The following is a 22,226-nucleotide window of genomic DNA, read 5'->3' as shown; positions in this document are numbered from 1 at the left end:
TGTGTGTGTGTGTGTGTGTGTGTGTGTGTGTGTGTGTGTATACATATTATATATATATAAAGAATATATGTTGGAACTTGATATCATAAACTATAATAAAATTTCAAATAGTATAATTATACCATTTCCCGCAAATCAGAACATTTGCGAAATCTTGCAACGCACTAGTAGTATTTATCCACGACGTCTCCATGTTTGTAAATTGATTTCTTAAATGTATTAGCCAATTACAATTTTATCCAAAACATACGTTTTCACATAACCTTTCATTAATTTCTAGAATACAAACAGACCAAATACTTTCCCGCAATTTGCCTAGGACATTGGATGCGTTCCAAAACTTCACTCTGTCAACTCCGAGTATCTGTTATTTTTATTCAATATTCGGTAATCAACAAGGATAAAATAATACTCGAGTTGATAGAGTTGAATTTTAATACGCGCAACCCTGTATCAACAAGATAAGGCTGTATTCAATAGACTCAACAGTTGAAGCTGTTGAATAAACGTTATTGTATTCTTCCAGATCTAAAATGCTGATGGATGATCTAAAAGAATACACCTATAACAGTGAACGCTCATTCAACTGTTGAGTCCGCTGAACGCAGCCGTACGAATTTCATAAGTTATACGCAAAGCTTTTCAAGGCTGTAAGACAGAGAAATCCGAAAATCTCTCCTACAGCCAATCACAGGCTTGAAAAACCATATAGTACGACACATGTAATATCGGCCATAATGTGAGTTAAAGTCACTAGATTATAAACCGTATTGATTTCAGAAATGTCGCGTAAAAATGACGAAGTGCACATTAATGTGTACTTGATAGTACACGATTGATGTGTATATAGATGTATACATAGTACACGAGTGATGTGTATTTTCGTATTTCTGAACAGTTCTGAACTGTATTTATTCGTAACTTTTATGCACAACTTCTACGACAAATAAATCCATATTAAACTAAAGAACACATAAATTGAGCATTCGTACATATTCTTTTATTCATAAATAAACTAATTACAACTAAAAAACATTGATTTATATATTTGATGGCTTCATTTTCCCAAATAAAGTACGTAATACAAATGCACAAATTCGAAATGGCCGCGTTTCGCGTGAAAATGGATGCGAGTACTTTATAGATCTAGCGACTTTAGTGTGAGTGCGTATCATGCATGTATGTATATCATCGACGAGATACTATTGAAGACTGTCAACCCTGGACAAATTTTCAACAGTATAAAAAGGGCGGACCCAGTAATTGAAGAACGCTGACATTATCGATAATTGATACAAATTTATTGTTAACATAAATATTTGGCTCATACATTATTAAATTTATGATTTTTTATTACATAAATGTTTCATAAATAAATATGCATACTTGTAAAGCTATAATATTTTATACATTGTAGAAAATTACAATTTTTTTCTCTACGATTATCATCTCTGTTGGTAATCAAACTTTGATGATAATATTGAAATCACAATTTTAAAAAAAAATCATGTATTATTGAGTTATAAATGCATAATTACGTCTACTAAACTAATAAATCATAAAATTAGTACAATATTATCAATTTTTAACTTTTAATTATTTTAATATTCACAAGGACGCGAATTCCCGCAAGGATGACGGTCTTTAATAATATCTCGTCGGTGGTTATTCCTTCAAAGGCTTGTAAGATCCATAAAGATTTTTGACCGTATCGATCTCTTATTATTTTCGGAGGTGAAAGCCAATAATCTAGAAGAAAACTGAAAGATTTGTGTCAGACCTAGACGAAAGGATAAACTTTCGAAGTTATCTTAGCTGCTCATGCGAATACAAAGGAATTGATTGTTGGTAATAAATACATAGCGTCGGAGAAGACTTATTTGGTTTATCAGGTAATATTAAAAAAATGCCAGCGATACTAGTCGGACCACCGCAACGCAATGAGCAAATGTGGCAGGCCCTAAAAACTCATATTTTGAGAGAGCGACAACGAAAGAAACAAGGTGCTTAATATTAAGGCCTGTTAAAAGTGAAATATCGTACACCAGATGAATGTATCTATAAATTTTACTTTGATTCAAAGTAATCTTTTTAACTAAATGGAATTCCTTCTAATAAACAAATTTGTAAAAATTATTCATTGTATTTCAGAACAAGAAGCTGATGCTGAGGAAGAACGTTTACGCAAGGAAAGAGAGCGCCAACAAAAGCAAGATGTGATGACATTAGGTGAAACACGAGAACAAATCTCAAACTTGGACAATGAACTGTCACAGTTGAAAGCAGAAAAGCATCAGTTGTTCCTACAATTGAAGAAGGTTTTGAACGAAGATGACAGAAGACGACAACTTATAAAAGAAACTAGGTTTGCAATTACAATGTTTGAAGAGACATTCAGGAATTACTTTAATTAATAAAAAATTAATGATTAATATATAAATGAATATACTTGTAAGATGAAGTTATCTTATTTTTTTCAGTGTTTGTTCAGAAGTTTCGACGACAGTAGGAGGATATCCTGCAACAGGTCCAAGAGTAGTACATCCACAACTGTTTTTGCCATTGCCACGTAGCAACAGTCCTCTCTATAAGGTTGCTGTTAGTACTCCAACTCATCTGTTACAAAGTGTAAGTGAAACTTTCTCATTGATATTTGACTTCCATCATTTACTGCAAATATTGAAAATCTATCATTCATATTATGCATACTATAAACTAGCAGTCCATAAAAGTCAAAACTAAATTTTTAAACATATGTTTATGTGAACAGTTTCTCAATCTCATTAACACATTGTATTGTATAAGTTTAATCTCGATTTTTGTGGCATCTTACTATATACTAAAAATTTACTCTTAAAAATATATATTTTCTTTAGAATAAATTTTGCATTTCAATATTTTTTGTCTTCAGGGAACTATAAAAAGGACTCATACTCCATCGCCGCCGCCGGCTGCATCCTATCACAGCGCATATGGCTACAAACCGCCACCGTCTATCCCAAGTTATAATCCACCTCCTCCTAGTAAGTGATATAAAATTATGTATATTTTATAAGAAACATCACATATTTGTATTCATTTATATTCGTTGACAATAATCACCAAAATTTTAGAAAAAAATAAGTTTAAATACACATAAATCTTTAAGTGATAACACTATAATTTTTTATTGAAAATTCTGTGTTTAAGTCGTGAAGATGGCATTGAACATTGGTGCTTTGTATTTGTGCTTATGTAGAAGCTGAGGAAGCTGCCAGAAGATCCGGTGATGCTCGAGCAGTTCTTTGGAACAGTGAGTGAACTTTTTCATCTCTTCTTTGCTTTCTTCTACAAAATATAAATGTTTTCCAGATTATTCTTTCATCCATCTTAATTATTTTTCTTCTCATTCGACAGAGAATAATCAGTATTCTGCATCGAACTTTTACTCGACACCCACAGGCCAAAGTGTTTACAGTTATTCCGCACCAGCGTCACAGCCATCTCGAGAACCCTCGGAATCAGCTAAACCAATTTATCTTTCGAGCGGTAGAGCACCATTAGCCACACATCAAACTGGTAATATAGTTTATCTTATCACTCAACAGTAGTTCAATATTATATTTATTCTGAACTAAATTAATAAATTCATGAAAGCAATAAGGAGAAGGAAAGAAAAAATCGAAAAAATTCTGCTACAAATAAAAAGAATATACACTCAGTTAGTTTTTTAGACAAGAAAGAAATGTGATAGTTAAACGATAATAATTGCATATTGCGATTCAGAAATAAATTGAATAAAAAATGAATAAAATTTTTAAAAATTTTATTTACTAAAAAATTATATTTTATTAAAAAAGTTATATTTTGTAGCATACGTAACTAATTTACACTCGATGGAGCATAAGGGTGCTTATGGCGAAGACAAATTTTACTTACGACCGACGAATCACGTTACCGTTCACGGTGGAGCTATCCCGATTCAACAACCGCCTCAGGTTATATTTAAACAATTTCCTTTTTACTATTTTTTTACAAAGCAAAAGTTGGTTAACAATATTGGAAATGAATTTGATCAAGTTTGGCAGCAACTATTTTGCTGCTACTATTAACTAACTATAAATATATATAAATAATATATATAAATAACTATTTTTATAATATATTTGTTATAAAAATGTTATTGTACATATTTACTTGTGTTTCTGAACTTCTATTTTTCGTCAATTAATGTAGGGTGCGAAAACTGGCGGGATTACTTCTGGTTATCCTGTACGAGCACCTCAACCACCTAATTCATATCCACCACCACCACCTCCATCTCCTGGTACTTATGTGAGTGGTTCAGCTGCCAACGTACCTGGTAGGCTGTTGTATACACAACCTGGTGCTCGCTACCTTCAACGAGAGATATAGAAACATACGTTTTAAAGATTTTTTACAATCTTTAATTCTTTGATTTTTTTCTTGTGCAGAGTATAAAATATTGAAATCTATGAATTGCATTGATCAAGAATTGATGATTAGTCAATATTTTAATAAAATGCAAAGAAGGTCAATATGTGTAAAGTACATAAAGAATCAAATTAAGAATAAAATATGCCTTTTGCTCTTTTAATCAAAATTTTTGTTATTTTCAATAAATATATAAATATATGGATATTTTTTTCAAATATTTTAATACAATTTTACTTTTTAAAATTGTATTATACTATTACACAAAATTAATAATTAACTCGAAATAAAACAATAGTATTTCAGATTTTTAGCTGCAAGCAAATATTTGTAAAAATAGAGATATTGAGATATTGCTTTGTGAAAATATATTGCAATTAGAAGTTATAATTGATAAAGATTTTTTTGCGTTTTTTCCCCATTATATCATTAAATAACAATTTCTATTAAGTATATCAAATGCAAATATGAATATAAGAATGCATATGTATAAGATTGAGCTTCATACCCTGCACAAATCACAGAAATTTAAAAATCATTATATAAAATGACAAATTGGAATTACATACAATGTAATTCCAATTTGACAATTGTAAAATTTGTATAATTTCATTGGATTTGACAAAGAAATATAAATGTGTAATTCATCATATATTGTATAATAATTTTTGTATAATTATATAATAATTTACAGAAAACTTGTAGTTATATGACAAAAAATTCAACTTAATAAGTAAATTAATTTGTCATTGTGAAAAAAGATAACATGTACTCAATTGTGAAATAAGTATAAAAAGAGAAAATTCTGTAAAAAAAAACTATTTCTTATGATATCTTATATTCACAATAAGTTCCTAGAATTATTTCTATATAATGAATAACATTGTACTTGTCATTCTATAAGACAAACATGACCTACTTTTATACTATCCTGTATATAAATAATAAAAAAAAAACACGAGATTGCAGCAAACTTAAAAAATATAAGTTACAGCACGAAATAAAATGATGTTACAAAATAACAAAAGAAATAATTAAACATAAATTTAAATTTAGGTATTATTATAATCTCAATTTGTCCCTAATTTAAATTTATGTATTATTATAATGTCAGTTTGTCCATAAGACTCTGTAGATTTTCTCCAAATTTAGAAGTTGTATCTATCATTTGTTGTTTCTTTTTATGATGCTCCGAGCACAGATGTGCACGAAGGTTGATAATACCGTATATTTCCGCTAGACACAATTTGCAAATAACGAGTCCAATACTCTTCTCACGCGGATCCCTGTACACAGAAAGAGTATAAACAAGATATTAATATTATATTAATAAACAACATTAAAGAACAACGTTTTGAATGATCCGAATTTAATAGAATACATCACTAATAATATGTCACTTACTGATGAGCTAAAGTCTCTAATTCTAACAGGTGCCTGATCATTTCTTCAAGTTCCTCATTTCTTTCATTTAATTCTAATGCTTTATGTAAACTGTAAACATTACTTTTCTTTGATGTTTCCCGAGCAGGCACGAGAAACAGAGTCTCATCGTATCGATTCCATTTGCCAAAGTTACTGATTGAAACTGGATCTATTTTGTTACGAGTTTTATATATCACATTTTTGAATGCATTTTTAATTTGATTTTGGCAATTTACAGTTATATCATGATGAGCATCTTCATCTACAATTTCAGATCTAGCATTGAAGTGCATAGCAATATTCATCCAATGGCGTAACTTATTAATCTGCCAACAGAATTTTTATGATTCATGTTAATTGCCTTATACTTATATAAATACAGACAAAAGAAATCTCAGATTAAATATCTGATTGTATCATACAACGTATAGTGCGATGTAATTTAGATAACATACCATTCGTAAATCATTCATCGTAATTTCAACGTCAAACATAATTTCCAGATCATGATCCGGAAACAAGCTTTCCTCTGTAGTACGATTGTATCCCAGTCCACACAAAGCGCCTATGTAATAAGTGCCTATAGGGCTACGTCGCAGTTCCATATACGGTGTAAAAATTAAGGTGATTAGTGATGTGAGACCAGGTGTAATGGGCAAAAGGGTTGTATTCCGTAGACTCAATTGTCCCAAATTCTTGGAATTTCGAATGATATTTTGCGCTACCAGAAAAATTCCTTTTGGATTTTCCGGACAGGTATCAAGGAGAACGGAGTTGACTGATGTGGCTTCCACGCTCACTTTTTTTATTAGTCCCTTAGTTACCAGATGAACAAGTTGAACCTCTATCGGCGAATAGGGACCTTGCAATGTCACCTTCGATTGATATTCGCAACTTTCAGGTAAATCCGGATATGGTTTTTTATCGTACATGTATCGTTTGCTTGATGGTTCATTCGATTTAGCAGGTTGTTTGAACAGAAGTTTTCTGTAATCCTTCGTAAGCCCAAGAGCTTCGGCTTTGCGACAAGCATCTATCTGGCTTAATAAGTTTATCTGGATCGGAATCCGACATTGCCTGATTTTAACAGAATTCCGAACGAAAGTGTAGTCGGACATTACGCGATTCTTTTGCTCATATTCTATATAAACGCGGTTCGATCTGTCGAAGGATACGGTTATATTCTCGTAGTCTTTGGAGTTTATGAGCATATGCTGTCCGAAGATCTCTTGGAATTTCTTAGAATATAGTGACCCAGGCTGTTTCGTCGGCCAGCCTCGTAGGATGATGGTATTTGTTGGATCGCGATCAGCTAACATCTTCTTTATATCTTGTTTGCGTTCGTTTACATTATATGGAAATTTGACGAAATAATTGGGATAAAATGCACCGGCGATTATAAATTTAATAACAAAATATCGATCGATAAAGAGACTTTCCCAAGTGATTTTCTCAGGACCCGTCGTCTCTTTTATGCCAAATCGGTATAGCTTAAATTTTATCTCACTTATAAAGGCATCAATCTCACGTAGTGATCTCACGCGGAGACTCTTTCGCCGCGCCCATTCTCTTTCCTGATTAGGATTGTTTATACGACGATTTGCCTTATCATTTTGCCACACTTTGAAGGCATTCAAGCAGGCTATGCTATCGCTATCGGATTTAGCGGACCAATGCATTTTCTCGTGATAGGTTGTCTCTAATTCGTGAAATCCGATATTGAATATATCCTTAACAGTCATGCTAGCCGCGATAATGATAGCGTCCGACAGGAGGCCGAAAATATGACCCAGGATAATCAACTTCGTTACGTGCACGTCTAATGGAAGATTGGCCATTACAAGACCCAAAGGTGTCATATCTCCGTCAAATTCTTGTGTGCCTCTATTAAGCAGCGCACCAACTTCCTTTAATAACAATATAGTGCTCCGGATATTACTAAGATTAGGTGGATCTAGAGAAAGAGCGAGGAGAGCTTTTGGTTCACCCATATCCAGCAATTTCGACTTAAGAATGATATTCGCAAGTGGAGCCCTGAGCATTTCCGGAACAGATTCGTCGCTCAACACATTCTGTAATATTCAAAATGATTTAAGTTCTGCAGAATTAAAGACGAAACATCGAAAGTGACATTTTGATGTGAAACTATACACTCACCTCGTAAAATGCTCTTGATACCATTCTGTATACTCTACCATCCATTACGCGGCCTGTACGTCCAGCACGTTGCTGACAATTTGACTTGCTTGCCCAACAAAGTTGCAGGCATTGATAATTAGTTCCAGACTCGGTGACAAGAAGTTTTGTCAAGCAAAAATCAATCACTGAACAAAAAAATGAGAATTATATTAATAGTTCTATCTCGACTCACAGAGATAAAAATAATCCAACAATTACTTAATCTTGATTGAATATAGCATACCGTATTTAACATCGGGTACCGTAATACTACTCTCAGCGATATTCGTCGATAATATGATACGCCGATGATTTTTCGGTGGTTTCTTAAATATATTTTCTTGTTCCTCGGTTGAGATCAATGAATGTAAAATAATTATATCCCACTGTGAACCCTCATGTTTTTCCGATAGAAGTATAGAACGTAAATCCTCGATTTCACTAAATCCTGGTAAAAATACTAGCACAGCAGCTCTTTCGAATTCATAATTTGGAACATCATTCTTGTTGTCAATACTGTCGAAAATTTTTATAACACGCACGGCAAATTCCGCTATAGAAGTCATGAATGTTGGTTCCTCAGGTACTTCAGGTATCTGTACAAAAAGACAATATATTTTCCATGATTGTTTCTCTATTAATCGCGCGAATCAAAATAAAAAAGAAAGGAAATGAAGTAAATTATTTATTAACAATATTCTTATTCTAAATTATTGAAACAACATCTTTAAAATATTAGCAAAAATTTAATCATTGTGAAACAACATTTGAAATAATGAAACAATGGCAATCTCTACTTTAAGAATCTTAACATATAATATCTTGTTTTCTCTCCATCTTTAAAGTAGATAATAATCATACTCGTTTTTTTTTAAACTGAAACATACAATTTAATTATGCTTTAATCGTGCAAAAAATATATACTTACAACACCCAAATTCTCCAGCTCGTTTATATAATATATAGAAATTTCGTAAGGACCATCTCTAGGTATATCGATGATCGGCGCAGGTAAAAGTTGATTTTCCACGGGTGTGGAAAAATACGATGAAAATTTATCCACGTCGATTGTCGCGGACATCAGTATAACTTTAACCATCGCAGAATTTGTACGTAATAATTTCCTCACTACCAACAGAAGGAAATCCATGTCTTCGTCACGTTCATGTACTTCGTCTAATATAACATGAGTGTAATCCATCATATGCTTCTTGTTCGTAAGCTTGTTTAAAAGCACACCAGTCGTGCAATAAGTTATACGAGTGTCGCGATTTATATTTTTGATCAAGCCCATTTGATATCCCACAAGGGTACCAACGGGCCAATCTCTTTCTTGACTGACCCGTTTCGCAATACTCATGGCAGCAATACGCCTTGGTTGTGTCACTATAAAATACAAAAGTTCTTATATTAGTAAGGTATTATAAAAAATAAAGTACAAATAAAGAAATTTGAAAAAAAATTAAAATCTCCTGCTGGATATGTGGATAATGCAATCTAAATCTGATCAAGAGATACCTATGATGTTGCAGTGCTGCTTCTTTTCAAATTCTGCATCAAGAATAAGTTGTGGCACTTGTGTCGTTTTCCCACAACCCGTGGAACCACGAATGATGACAATAGAATTGCTCGCAATCATAGACACAACTTTATTTTTCATAGATAGAATAGCTAAATTACTTTTGGGCCGATAGGCAAAGTTATATGTTTGGTAAAGCCGAATAGTATCTTCCTTACGAACTGCTATTTCTCCAGATATCTCTGATATGTTGTCCATATGATCATTTTTGGAAAACATGTTGTTTTTCATCTGCAAGAAATGGCAAGAATAATAAAGACGAATGAAATGTAGACTGGTAAATTATTATATATATCTTAACGTTAATCACCTGTATATATTCTTGTTCCTCTTTCTGTACATATTTCTTTATATATTCTGTTTCTGATTCCTTGCTACATTGGCTGGTACTAGGAAAATAAGGTTCTTTATCAAATATGTCTTTATGTATGCGTTGTTTAATAGAAGGAACTGGTAGATCTATCTTGAGAGGCTCAGTTGATTTGTACACATTCAGAATACGGTCCACCAAATTTTTATTCATTGTTGTGATCTAAATATTGAAATACCTGTTTAAATAAATTATTCAAATTCATATCAAATTGCAAAGCCTATATATAAGTTTACATAAACCTCTATGTTATAATATACTTTTTATTATGTTATAATATACTTTTGAAGAATTTTGCAAAGTCTGATTTTTTTTCGTTAGTACTAGAAACGAGAAATGCTTAAAAGCCAATTTATTAATCTTTTAATTTATCTCTTATTATAACATAAAACGATTTTAGAAATAAATACAAACGAACATTAATTTCTTTAATAAGAAAAGAAGAAAGTTTTTTTTACGAAATCTTGTTTTATCTTTCATATTGAGATGACATATAATATTATACAACCAAAAAATAATAAAAGTTAGAAAGTCCCGTTTAACAATTAACCTCAAAAGCACTAGATAAGACTATAATCACAGAAATGAATATGGATCACCCAAAATAAATCAACAGATAAATAGCAGTTTATTCGCAGTTATTGCATCTTCTACTCCTTATTCTTTTTAAATGGAAAATCGTTCTCGTTTGGAGAATAAATTACCATCAGGATTAAAGGCTATGTAGCAGCTACTTAGCAGAAGCATGTTTATTTTGCAACTGTTGGAAGTTTTCTTCGCGCTGATTGGGTTATGCTTTTAGATCAAGAGGAATGGTCCTATCTCAGCAGAGAATCATAAAACGGTTACAAAACTGTTGTGTTCTGCTGAATGCGGCCAAAGAAACGTGTTCAAACGTGTACGTGTTTACGGTACTTCGAGAATCACAACATCGCTATTCGAGTTTGAAATTTTTGAATCACGTCAATCCTCAATCGGCACGGTATTTCGTTAACGACTTCGATCGCTCTTTGACTAATTTAATTAACAATTAATTTATTAAGCAGCATCTGTACTATTTTGCTAATAAAATTATTAATATTAATATTGGACAGTTTTATTGTTTTGAGTACAGAAAAGTCGAATCAGAGGAAATAGATTATATCTATATAATGCCAGTTGAATTAATTATAATAATATAATTATAGTAATAATAATTTATTTATTTATTCTATTACATATAATTTATTACATATAATTGGAACTAAGTGTTATGGAACAAAACACCAAGTACGAAAAGGTGATTAGAATGAATATAGCCGATTGTCGCGATTGGCTCGCCGTTTCAATATTTCGAGAATCGCAATGATTTCGATACGTTTCGAATCCCGGTCAGTCAGGGAACGCCAGCCACAACGGTATCGCAAAATGGTCCGCGTCCGAAACATTTCTATGTTTTTCGTGATCATCTAAAAGTGAGTGAGATTCACGCGCGTGGGACATCTTTCTCGAAAGTATTTCGCCGTAACATAAACACTGCGCGATCAGCATCAAATGACAGCACCGTACCGACTTCGAAATTCACTTCTATAAGCTTGGCGGCCATTACAAACCGTCTCCTACTTCGAGCTGCAACGACAGTGCAACAAATGACGCGCGATCATCACCAGTATGTAGAAACATAATTCTACTGTTATATATTCCTCAAAGTTTTCTGGATTTAAATCCTTTTGGGAAAGAATTAATTAATTTCGAATTTCAAATTATTCAGTTACATTCCGCATAACGCAATTCTCAAGAATATAAACGTCCTTAAATTCTTTGAAGAACTGCGTTGTATGGGGTATATATATTTATACAGAGATATATATAATCTAGTTAATTTTTATATTTTTAATGTTTAGTATATATTATCCATACAACACAGATCGTTTCAATAATATTGCAGCGCAATTAAACACTGAAATATGGCTGTATTCAGTAAAGAATACAACTTTGCATCTGTTATAAAATTGTTATAAAATTCTTTTAACATGATTAATTTATACACTTAGATTCAGTGAGGAACTAAAGAAAAAAAAACCAATGATTGCATTCAGCAGCTTTGCAATGATTGATCTTGCTCTTAGTTTCTTTAAATGTATAAACCAATCATATTCAAGACTTTTACAACAGTTGCAAAGCTGTTTTTTCTACTACGCAGCCATTTATATTAAAAAGTTTCATAATAGTTGCAAAGCTGCTTCCTCTACGGAATGTAATTATTATTCTAGTGATATTATGGTAACGTTGCAAACGTTGCAAATGCTGCTGCAAAATTTGGTGCTGTATGATATTAATTTCTAATAAGTTTCATCAAATAAAAGTTATAATTATGAGAAAAAATATTTTATGTGTGTTAGGATTTCTTTTTTTTAATTTATACAAATATTACAAAGTCGTGAAAATTATGTATATAAATATTAATAAATTAAAAAAAATATATATATATATATATAATATATAAAATATTTAAACGCATTCAAAACTTTTATAGTATCTCAAAGATTCTAAAAATATAATTAAAATTAATTGCATAGAAAAAATACATGAACATTGTAAAAAAAATATTACAGAAATAAGGATTAATTTAAATAAAATATTACACACGCATTTACATTTAAATGCCAGCAGAAACGCACTTTTGTTTCCCCAAATCGACAGACGAAACAAATTTACTACACAGTCATCATTCTACTAGATACAATTAACAAAATAATCAAAAAAAGAATGATTCTACCGCTCGTTATCAGAGATATGTATTTCCTGTCATTGTTCAATTGAGATTTCTAAAAATAATCCAGCTTACGGAGTTTATCTTATAGAAACGTCTCTTGTATAACGCAATTCCTCCATCGGAATTTATCTTCGGAAGTGAAGTGGGGACGACTTTAAAATAGTTAGATCGGCCGCCGACATCGAGTAGTTGCCGCTTGACCAGTGCACGCGTGGCACGTGACATATCGTACTGAATTACAACGTAATTGATACGATTCTCGATAAGCGAGGCCTCATCGTGTCAGTCCGTATAGTCGCTCGCGCAGTGCTTCCAGCTCGCCCCGTTTCTCTTCCTCGCTCTGCCTCTGGTATTAGCTCAGTTATCTTTCATGCTCTATCTCTTCATTCACAAGCGATTTAAACAATTGCGATACCGAAATCGAGAGAAAAAGAAAGGCTTAATTGAGAAGCTATGCGTTTCGCGGTTGTCTCCGTGTTCAGATCGATTATTATTACAATGCCAACGTTTTGCATCAGGCTGTTTTTCATAATAAAGTAAATTGTAATGTTCACCAAACGTTGGCATTCTAGGGAGCTTTCTAGCAGAGGCATAAATCGACACAAGAATTATTGTCTGTCTTTGTTTCTTACTGATTACCGAACAAGGACAGGATGACTCTTGTGTCAATTTGTGTCTCTTGCTGGAAAGCTCTCCTAATGATGAATCTAAACACGGAGATAATCCGCGAAATAGCATAGCTTCTGTATAGAAAGTCATCCATGGAAGCCTCAAAAGCATTATCAAAGACTGAATTGATATCGCGAATGAGAGTCGCTCGTACAAACGCTCGAATGACGCTTGATCTTGCTTTAAATTCGCTCCTTTCATTTTCTTTATTAGCTTACTGTTAAATATTTTATCATACAATCGTGATCTTCGCGCGCGAATTTTATTAATCAATCTCGGAGAATGCGAGAAAATTATCTGTTGCAATGATGATCTGTTTGTATCGTGTAATAAATAATCGGTTGGTTAATATTCAACATGCGTGCAAATCTTGTTGTAAAAAAAGAATGTTTTTCTCTTTTTATCGAATGTGCAAATCCAGATTACTGTCGCTTATATAATGCCGAAGCAGTTTACATATTCAGAGATAACATTCGTTTTCATATGGAAGTATTTATTTATCTATTTTTTTTTATTTATTTATTTTTTTTAATATGATTATATATTTTCTCTTTCTCTACTACATTTCAACATCGTAAAGTTTTCATGTCTCTTATAGAAATATAATACGAACCAATTTAATATTGAAAGACAATAATTAATTATTTTATTTGAGTATTGATAGCAATGTTATTCATTGCTTTAATAATATTTAAAGTAAGTTCTCCAAGGTAATTAATTGTCTTTCAGTAATAAATTAGTTAATATTGGATTTCTGTAAGAAATATGAAAATTTAAATATAATTATTTGAAAGAATTAATATTTAAGATACGACAAAAATAACTATTTCATCCAAATATTTCATATCTTTCTTTGAGATCATTTTTTATCTGATTCTCCATTAGATATTAATTGTAAAAACAAGTCTTTAAATTTTTTGGAATGGAATCTCACTCTAAAGATTAAGATTTTACTCTTTAGAAGAAGATTCCACTGCAAAAAATTTAGAGAGTGCACGCGATTAAATCGAGTGATCATCAAGTTTTGCAAAGAAACATTAAAGAATTACTGTCTACATTTAACATTAATATCACATATACGAGTAAATATCTTTAGTTGTTCTTAACGAGAAGTTAAGTCTCCCATTGTGAAGATCATTTGTGGAATAATCATCTGATCAACGGTGCAATTGTTTTCCATAGATCAGGCTCTGTTCCCGCACGCTGACGCGAACATGGCACTGTTCCGTGGTCTGTTTGATTTCTTTCTGAACGACAATAAATTAGACGAAAAACTCGGCCTGACCGAAAAGCAAAAGAAACTGGTACAGAATACATGGGCGATTGTTCGTAAAGACGAAGTATCGGTCGGAGTCGCCCTTTTACTCGCGTGAGTGTGAATGAATTGCCGTTTTTTTTTCATCCGCTCCACATACACTTTTCACTAAATTTGTACTCGTAACTTCGATCAAGCGAAAATAACCGCAGAAATAACCGCACCGGATAAAACCACGCAATCTTCATTAAAAGACGTCAAGAATAATATTTTCTATAAATAAGAGATTTTAATGTGTAAAATACAAGAATTATAAATATGAAATTGGACCGATAAGAATAAATCTAATTAAGAGAAATCTTATTTTTTTAGTTAAAGCGGATATTAGTTAATTAAATATTTCGGTGTAATCGAAATATTTATTTACTTAATTGGATAATTAGATAGAAATAAAAGATTTTAATGTAATTTCACTCATGATGAATGAGCTTACATTACATTAAATGATAACCGCGATGCGTTGAGAAATTCTTTCAACGCGAAGCTTCCTCGCTCAAGAAGTACTTCCGCATTCTAACAAGCCATTTAATGATTCGCCGAAGCGTATATATCTGGTGCATGATAAAAAACCCATGTCACGCACTACGGGCCTCATCGTCAACACCCTCACGTTTCGTCGAAACCATTCGCGTTTGTTAATGCGCATTGCGTCGCGGTGCGTCGCAAAAGATGCGGCAGAAACGCACGCTATGAAAATTTTAACGCTTCATTATCACATGTGACACCAGGGTAAATTATTGCGACATCTTGCAATCATGTTGTGTTGACTATTTTGCGATAAGAGCTACTTACAACTTATTCCTCTAATATATCAAGGTTCCAACAAAATTGGAAATAAGGGAAATTGAAAACGGTTAAAAAAATTAAGGAAAAATCGGGGATTTTGTGCAAAATTTTTTGCAAAATTAAAATTATTGGCTTTAATATGCGCATCTCACATCTACGCAGTTTTAGATTTCTGTTAATTTAACATTATATGCAAGTAATTGGCTTTTGCTATATACTGTTTTGTTATTCCATCTTCTGTCTATAAAATATTATAATAATATAAATAATGTTGAATGCAAAATCCTAACATTACTAAAACATCAACTTATAATAATGTAACATCAACTTATAATAATGTCAAGTCTAAATTTAAATTTGGATAATTTAAAATCATAAATCTTAGACTAATTGTTTTATATCGAAACGTAATAAAAGCGATAGAGCATTTTTTAATGATGCGTTAAGAAAATTTGGTCAATTTTGTAACTTTCATGATACTTTTATATATATATATAATATCATATATATATACTTACTGAATAATTAATTTAAGTTGCTCTCCCATATTAGCTTCTGCTTCTGTTTTTAACAACGAGAAATTACGTCTTTATCATCATTATTTATCTTTGCATAATGTAACAAAATTACTCTAAGTTTTCACTTTTATATCATAATTTTACACAATTTCAACGACGGATCAGCCCTAAAACGACTTGCAGCTTAATCACTTCCCCAAAACTGCTCGCGAATTCAACATGTAACTCATTTTTTATAGCTTTTTCAAACAATATCCAGAAAGTCAAAAAGAATTTAAGTCGTTTAAGGACGTCCCTCTCGATGAACTGCCGAAAAATAAAAGATTTCAAGCGCACTGCATTAATATCGTAACAACGCTTGGCAAAGTGATTGAACAAATGCACGATCCAGAATTGATGGAAGCAAGCTTGATTAATTTTACCGAAAAACACAAGGTTCGTGGACAAACACCAGAGCAGTTTGAGGTAAGTAAATGTTTATCTTTTTATCTTTTACATTTTTTTTCAATGACATAACATTAATATATATCTTGTATCTAAAATTTTGTTTATAAATTTCGATCCATTTTTATTTTTTCATGTAAATAAATTTATAAACATATGTACATCTTTTATTCTTAAATGCTATTTTTTAAAATACACAAGTTTTTTTTATATAGATATAAAACGATCTTAAATTTTAATGAATTATCTTTGCTTCCTGTATAAAATTATTTCTCGAAATTACTCGGAATAAGCTGATAATAATTTTCTATCTTGTATACTAATACTTACCAGATTGATTACTTTCAGCAGAGAAAACTAATCAGTATGCGCTCATTGAGTTTTTTTCTATTAAACGCAATCATTAATTTTATTTGAAACTCTATAATAAGACCGTATATGTGTGATAACACAATAAAAACTAGCAATGAAAGTCTCGCAAGAGATCTGGGTTCGACTCTTGGCCGAGTAATATTTTTCGCAATAAGAATTAATTATTTTAGATTTTAATATGTCACTCAGCATAATTAAGATCGTTTCGAAGATGCGAAAAAGCATCAAAAAATTGTTAAAAATGCTAGTCAATTTTAACTCGTGATATTACTGCGGTAGTTTAATAGAATTAGCATTTCAAGAAAAATTTCGGCGCACGTTTCAAAAAAGGACTACATTCATAGTATATAAATTCAGAATAGAAGCAGCTTAAGATCCAGCTAGACCGTTTAAAACTTTGATTGCTATAGTTTCTATTTAATCAATTAACTCTGTCTGTATGTTTTTATTTTATTATGTCTTAAGATATAATTGTTATAAATAATTGTAATAAATATCTTTCAGAATTTGAAACAAGTAATACTAGGAGCGTTCCCCTCTTTATTCGGAAAGCAATATACGTCAGAGGTACAAGAGGCTTGGAAAAAAACCTTGGACTTGATCTTTTCGAGAATTTATCAGGTGTATACAAATTGAGATGCTCAAACATAATCGCGAATTTTTAATTATTTGTAAATGATAAACTTGTGGCACGTATTATATATCGCTTTTTAAAAATAACATCTATCAGAAAGTTTAATCAATCATGACAACGATATGTTTTTCGCAAGATATTAACGAAACTTATATATAATTTTTTGCACGAGATTTAATTTTTTTTTAATTATATTGATGTTTCAAGAAATGAAAGTGATTAACGAGATCAATATGATGATACGATATTGTGATGAAATTGTGTACATATATATGTTCATGTGACAATAAAATATATCTTGTATGAAATTAGTGCGAAAAATTGTCCTTCCATCTAGTTTTACATTAAATAAAATTAGGAAATTAAAAGTTTTTAAAGATTAAGAATTTTTTTTCTACATAGAAGAAAATATCGTTTCGTGACTGTAATTTTATTTAAAGTTTTTAACTTTATTGGATAAATTTATTTCATTAATCTAACATGTTTATCAATCTTTCTTTTTCTATAATCGTTTTAAAAACTTTATTTTTCGATCGATCAACTCTCACATTGCGCAACATCAACAAAATGTGACGTTAGCCAAATGTGCATTATTCGATTAACCTGACCGCGAAATGTCAATTGCTTATCCTTATTGTGTTCTATTAACATTTGCCGAAACGATAAGACAGGATAATATGGAGAGCTCTTGAAAAAACAAGGAATGAATATCACTAACGGGACCATTCACGATATTTTATCAGGTGAGTCAATCGAAGGATTTCCGGAGCGATGACATTCGTAGTTGGCACGATGTATTTTAGGACGTCAGGCGATCTCCTTGTCCATATACACTATCAGTAGCATTATAATCGCGATTATAATTTGCACTTGCTGCTGCACCCTGTGTGTGAAATACAAGTATGCGAAGATCATTGATAAGCTGACAGGAAGACGGAAAAAAGAGTCAGTATATAAAAAACTATTGTTTATATAATGCAATGCTCAGCACGATTCCGAGATTTAATAAAATATAAAAAGCGACTGATCAGGAGGTAAAAATACACAGAAAGTATTTCTCTTCCGACATCGAGGAAGGACGAAAGAAGTTGTGGAAAAAGAAGAAAAAATCCGTGTCGCCGGACTTGATACAAACGGAAGTCACCGCGCCGATTGTCCCAAAGGAACTGATGAGGGCAGAGAGATTGGAGACCCCGTCACCGACTCCCTGTTACAAATGTTACAGAAAAAAGAAAAAAGGACGAAGAACGAGACACATACGATGAGATCGCGGAGAAGGTTAATTCATAAGTAAACGAGGCAACGAAAATGAGACATCTTCCCGAATTGAAAAGAAATAAAAACACATGCTATAACAGAATGATCTTTTGTTTTTATCTGCGCGACTCTTTCTCTTTCTGTAACGTCTCGTTTCAAGAAAAATGCGGACGATCGGTATTTATGTCGTAATTATCGCGATAATTTTTGTCTTAAGAATCCGCGGTACGATAGACGTGAATCTGAGCGAATTGGTATATCTCGCAGCTCAATTGAGCCCGGTCGAATGTAGGCGATTAATCGCCGCGCTTCATTACACGACTTATGACTTGCCGAGCAGCTTGGCCGAGGCAGGTCAGCTCTTCTTTTCATGATTCTACATGGAAAGAATGATTTTGGTGAAGTATCTAAAAATTTAGGTAGATATATAAATCGGAAAATAATTTTGTCGGACCATCTAAATAATTAATGTACTTTCTAAAACTTTTACAGTGAATCTCTGAAGAGTGAAATCTCAAAGATTAAAAGTTGAGCCACCCCTTTTCAACTCAATTTTCACTCTTTACAATAAAATTTTAAAGAATTCAGAAAGTAGGAAATTCAAGCGTGATAAGCAACGCTGCAAAAGTTTTGATATAATTCTAACAATCTGCATCTCGACTGTTCCCTATATAATTATTTTAATAATCCAACAAAATTATTTTTAGATCTGTAGGTAAATTTTAGATCTTCAGCAAAATCGTTCTTTCTACGTAATCTTATATCGCAAGACTCTTTTATTAATAGCTTTATTTACCCTTCGAATGATTTAATTAACATTCAATCATTCCTGCGAATAAAAGAACGTAAGGTGGACGAGGAAATCCCGTGTCTGCGTTTACTCCTTCATTGGAATAATTCTCCTGAGGAGGGCCGGGGAAAGACGCACGCGGCGATTGTACACCGACTTCGACAGCTAAATCGCAACGATCTCGCCGATTGGCTTGGCAAAACCACCTTCAAACAACTGGGAAAGGATCTGGACAATGCTATTACGCTGTCCTTCGACGAACTCGCCGAGGAAGAAATGGAAACCAGCACGTCGGCATTCCACATTGCTAATTATACTCAGAGCTGTGCAAAACACGATCAAAATATCCTTTACAAAATGCAAAATAGCCATAAAATATATCTTATCTGTAAAGTATAAAGTAGCGAAAAGAGAGTATATTTGAACATTGAAATTGAACAATGAGAACAAAAAATCGTTATAATAAACACTATAAATTCTTATTTAAATCAAATACGATAGTAAAAGTTTTTATATATTTACTATTTCTTCAAAATATTCATAAATTAATTAAAGAATCATGTATTTTAGATAAAGTATATTGCACAGCTCTGATTATAATTCGACTGTTTTATTTGACTTCTGCATATTGTTTCTTTTAATATAAAATATAATTTTGTTTAAATACTACATCAAGTATTTGTTACGTTTGCAGCTTAACTACAACAATGTCTGTTATATGGATTCAAGAGGAAAATCCGTGGTTAACAATCGATACAATTCTTATGGCTGTACTACTTGGATTGCTAGGAACGCTATTTGTTTTAATTGTGGCCGTTATCATACATACCGTTAAGAGCAATAAAAATTAAATATAATGTTTTTCTTTTCTATTTAAGTGAAGTTTCTAAAATATAAATATCCACATGTTAAAGAATAAATTAATAATAATAAAAACGTTTTTCTTTATTCTCATTTTGTTAAGCTTATTTTTTGTTAATGTAAATAAAAATGCATTACGAAATTAGAAAATCTCAATATTTTATCATGTTATTTAAGAAAAAGAGGAAAGCAGATATTATTCTTGATATTTTCGAAAAAAAATATGCGGTGAATATAGAATTGCTTTTATTACAATATATAAATCTCTTAAAACGAAACATTTTTCTTTTTAATAATTTAAGGCATTTAGGAAAGAAGTTATAATATATGGGTGAGCAACTTAATTACCCTGTATTCTTGTGTAAAATTTTTCAAATATAACACGAATGTATACATGAAAAATGTCACATTATAATAAAACTGTGCCATGTAAATCTTTCATGATAGGATCGTTTTTATAAATATTAAAACCGCCTTAAGTTTAGTTCTTTTAGAAAGTGAGAAACACGTTTAAAATCTTAGTCATCTTTAGCTAATTATGCGTGGTTATGGAAATGATTCATACGCACAAATACAGAAAATTGTGAATGCGATATTTAATCGTAATAATACGCTATTCAATAATAATATCAATAATAGTAAAATACAAACGCGTGTGAAACAATGAACATGGCAACTACCATCACAATGACAGTGACAATGATAATGATAACAACGATAATAGCGCGCATGATGACAACTGTTACACATATATTAATAATCGACTGTAAACTTTCTTACGACTTATGACTTCGAGACGTAAAATTGCGACTGAACAATTAATCTATCTAATAGTAACATGCATTTATATATGAACGTTATAATAGTTACGAAACTAATAAATCAGCTGCATTTGATTTGTCGCAAATGTACAGTTAAACAAATTTTAACGTAATTGCTATCTGTTAGCTTGATTAGTCTGTTTAGGTCTACCATACCACTATTATGCTTCGTTTTTATTAAATTTTACAAAATTACTTATGTAACAATTAATAATCTTTGAAATAGAAATGATAATAAAATTGTAATGAATCTGTTGGTAATCATCAAATGTAATTTAATTCATTTTACATTTGTTAATTATGTTTGTAATTGGCCAAACTGTTTTTACTTATGTGTATAGTTTGCAGCTAAAAATAAAATTGATGATTGAAAAAGATTATAAATGTAGTTATTGCGATTGGTTAATACCAATTGACGAATAAAGTGTTTGTCATTTAGATAATTCGCGGACGGAGAAAATGCGAACGAAACGCATATGTTGCAACAGATGATATCACTACAATGAGAAACATTAAATTAATGTGTTATTAATTTAATATAGTAACAATAATAGTAATAATGTAATAATAATATAACAGTAATAATAATAATCTTTCAAAAGGAGATTTAAAAAAAAAATAGAATATTATTCGAAATAAAATATTAAAAGATAATATCTCTAACCATGTAACAATGGTATTCTATATAGGAATAATAGTTGTATAGTTATAGTAGTAGGAATAATAGTAGGAGTGATGATTGCAATAGTAATAGTGTAGCAATATAGTAACAGAATAGTATTAGTAATAGGAATAAAAGTAATAGTAATAATAGTAGTAGTAGTTGTAACTAGCGTGATAATATTTTGCACTAAAAGTCGGCAATGTTGATAAAAAGAATAAATTAATCGATATTTAATCGACAGAAAAACTCACGATGTGAATTTGCACAACCGTCATTTTCGGTATATTTGATGTGCCATACGATATAAATATATTCTGGAAATATGTTCTCTTTCTTTCTCTCTCTCTCTCTCTC

At 31.4% G+C, this 22,226-nt stretch overlaps 5 protein-coding genes across 5 annotated transcripts in view; 3 read left to right on the top strand and 2 right to left on the bottom strand.

The window, feature by feature from the left end:
- The window catches only part of LOC105620269 (BRCA1-associated RING domain protein 1), a 3,015-nt gene extending 2,822 nt beyond the window's left edge, over positions 1–193 (bottom strand). Inside the window, exon 1 of the mRNA XM_012201774.1 lies at positions 123–193. Coding sequence (XP_012057164.1) covers positions 123–193 — 71 coding nt within the window. The remainder of the gene's footprint in view (positions 1–122) is intronic.
- Positions 194–1,906: 1,713 nt separating this feature from the next.
- On the top strand, positions 1,907–4,395 carry LOC105620268 (G protein pathway suppressor 2). Its single transcript, XM_012201772.1, has 8 exons — positions 1,907–2,003; positions 2,152–2,365; positions 2,481–2,628; positions 2,912–3,023; positions 3,239–3,292; positions 3,397–3,558; positions 3,853–3,977; positions 4,216–4,395. The coding sequence occupies exons 1-8, from the start codon at positions 1,907–1,909 to the stop codon at positions 4,393–4,395; spliced, it is 1,092 nt and encodes a 363-aa protein (XP_012057162.1).
- Positions 4,396–5,536: 1,141 nt separating this feature from the next.
- Positions 5,537–10,139, bottom strand: LOC105620267 (probable ATP-dependent RNA helicase spindle-E). The gene is made up of 8 exons (XM_012201771.1): positions 9,927–10,139; positions 9,556–9,847; positions 8,966–9,423; positions 8,282–8,633; positions 8,017–8,183; positions 6,315–7,931; positions 5,839–6,185; positions 5,537–5,720 (listed from the first exon to the last, which is right to left on the bottom strand). Exons 1-8 carry the CDS (start codon positions 10,137–10,139, stop codon positions 5,537–5,539), a joined length of 3,630 nt encoding a protein of 1,209 aa, XP_012057161.1.
- Positions 10,140–14,624: 4,485 nt separating this feature from the next.
- Positions 14,625–17,787, top strand: LOC105620266 (cytoglobin-2). Its single transcript, XM_012201770.1, has 3 exons — positions 14,625–14,779; positions 16,269–16,494; positions 17,350–17,787. Exons 1-3 carry the CDS (start codon positions 14,625–14,627, stop codon positions 17,479–17,481), a joined length of 513 nt encoding a protein of 170 aa, XP_012057160.1. The 3' UTR covers positions 17,482–17,787.
- A 395-nt stretch (positions 17,788–18,182) lies between these two features.
- LOC105620364 lies at positions 18,183–19,925 on the top strand. The gene is made up of 4 exons (XM_012201865.1): positions 18,183–18,222; positions 18,511–18,757; positions 18,954–19,090; positions 19,579–19,925. Exons 1-4 carry the CDS (start codon positions 18,183–18,185, stop codon positions 19,923–19,925), a joined length of 771 nt encoding a protein of 256 aa, XP_012057255.1.
- Positions 19,926–22,226: the final 2,301 nt, after the last annotated feature.

The sequence above is a fragment of the Atta cephalotes genome (assembly GCF_000143395.1).
Source record: "Atta cephalotes unplaced genomic scaffold scaffold00025, whole genome shotgun sequence".
Taxonomy (NCBI): Eukaryota; Metazoa; Arthropoda; class Insecta; order Hymenoptera; family Formicidae; genus Atta; species Atta cephalotes.
This window is presented reverse-complemented; position numbering and strand designations above follow the sequence as displayed.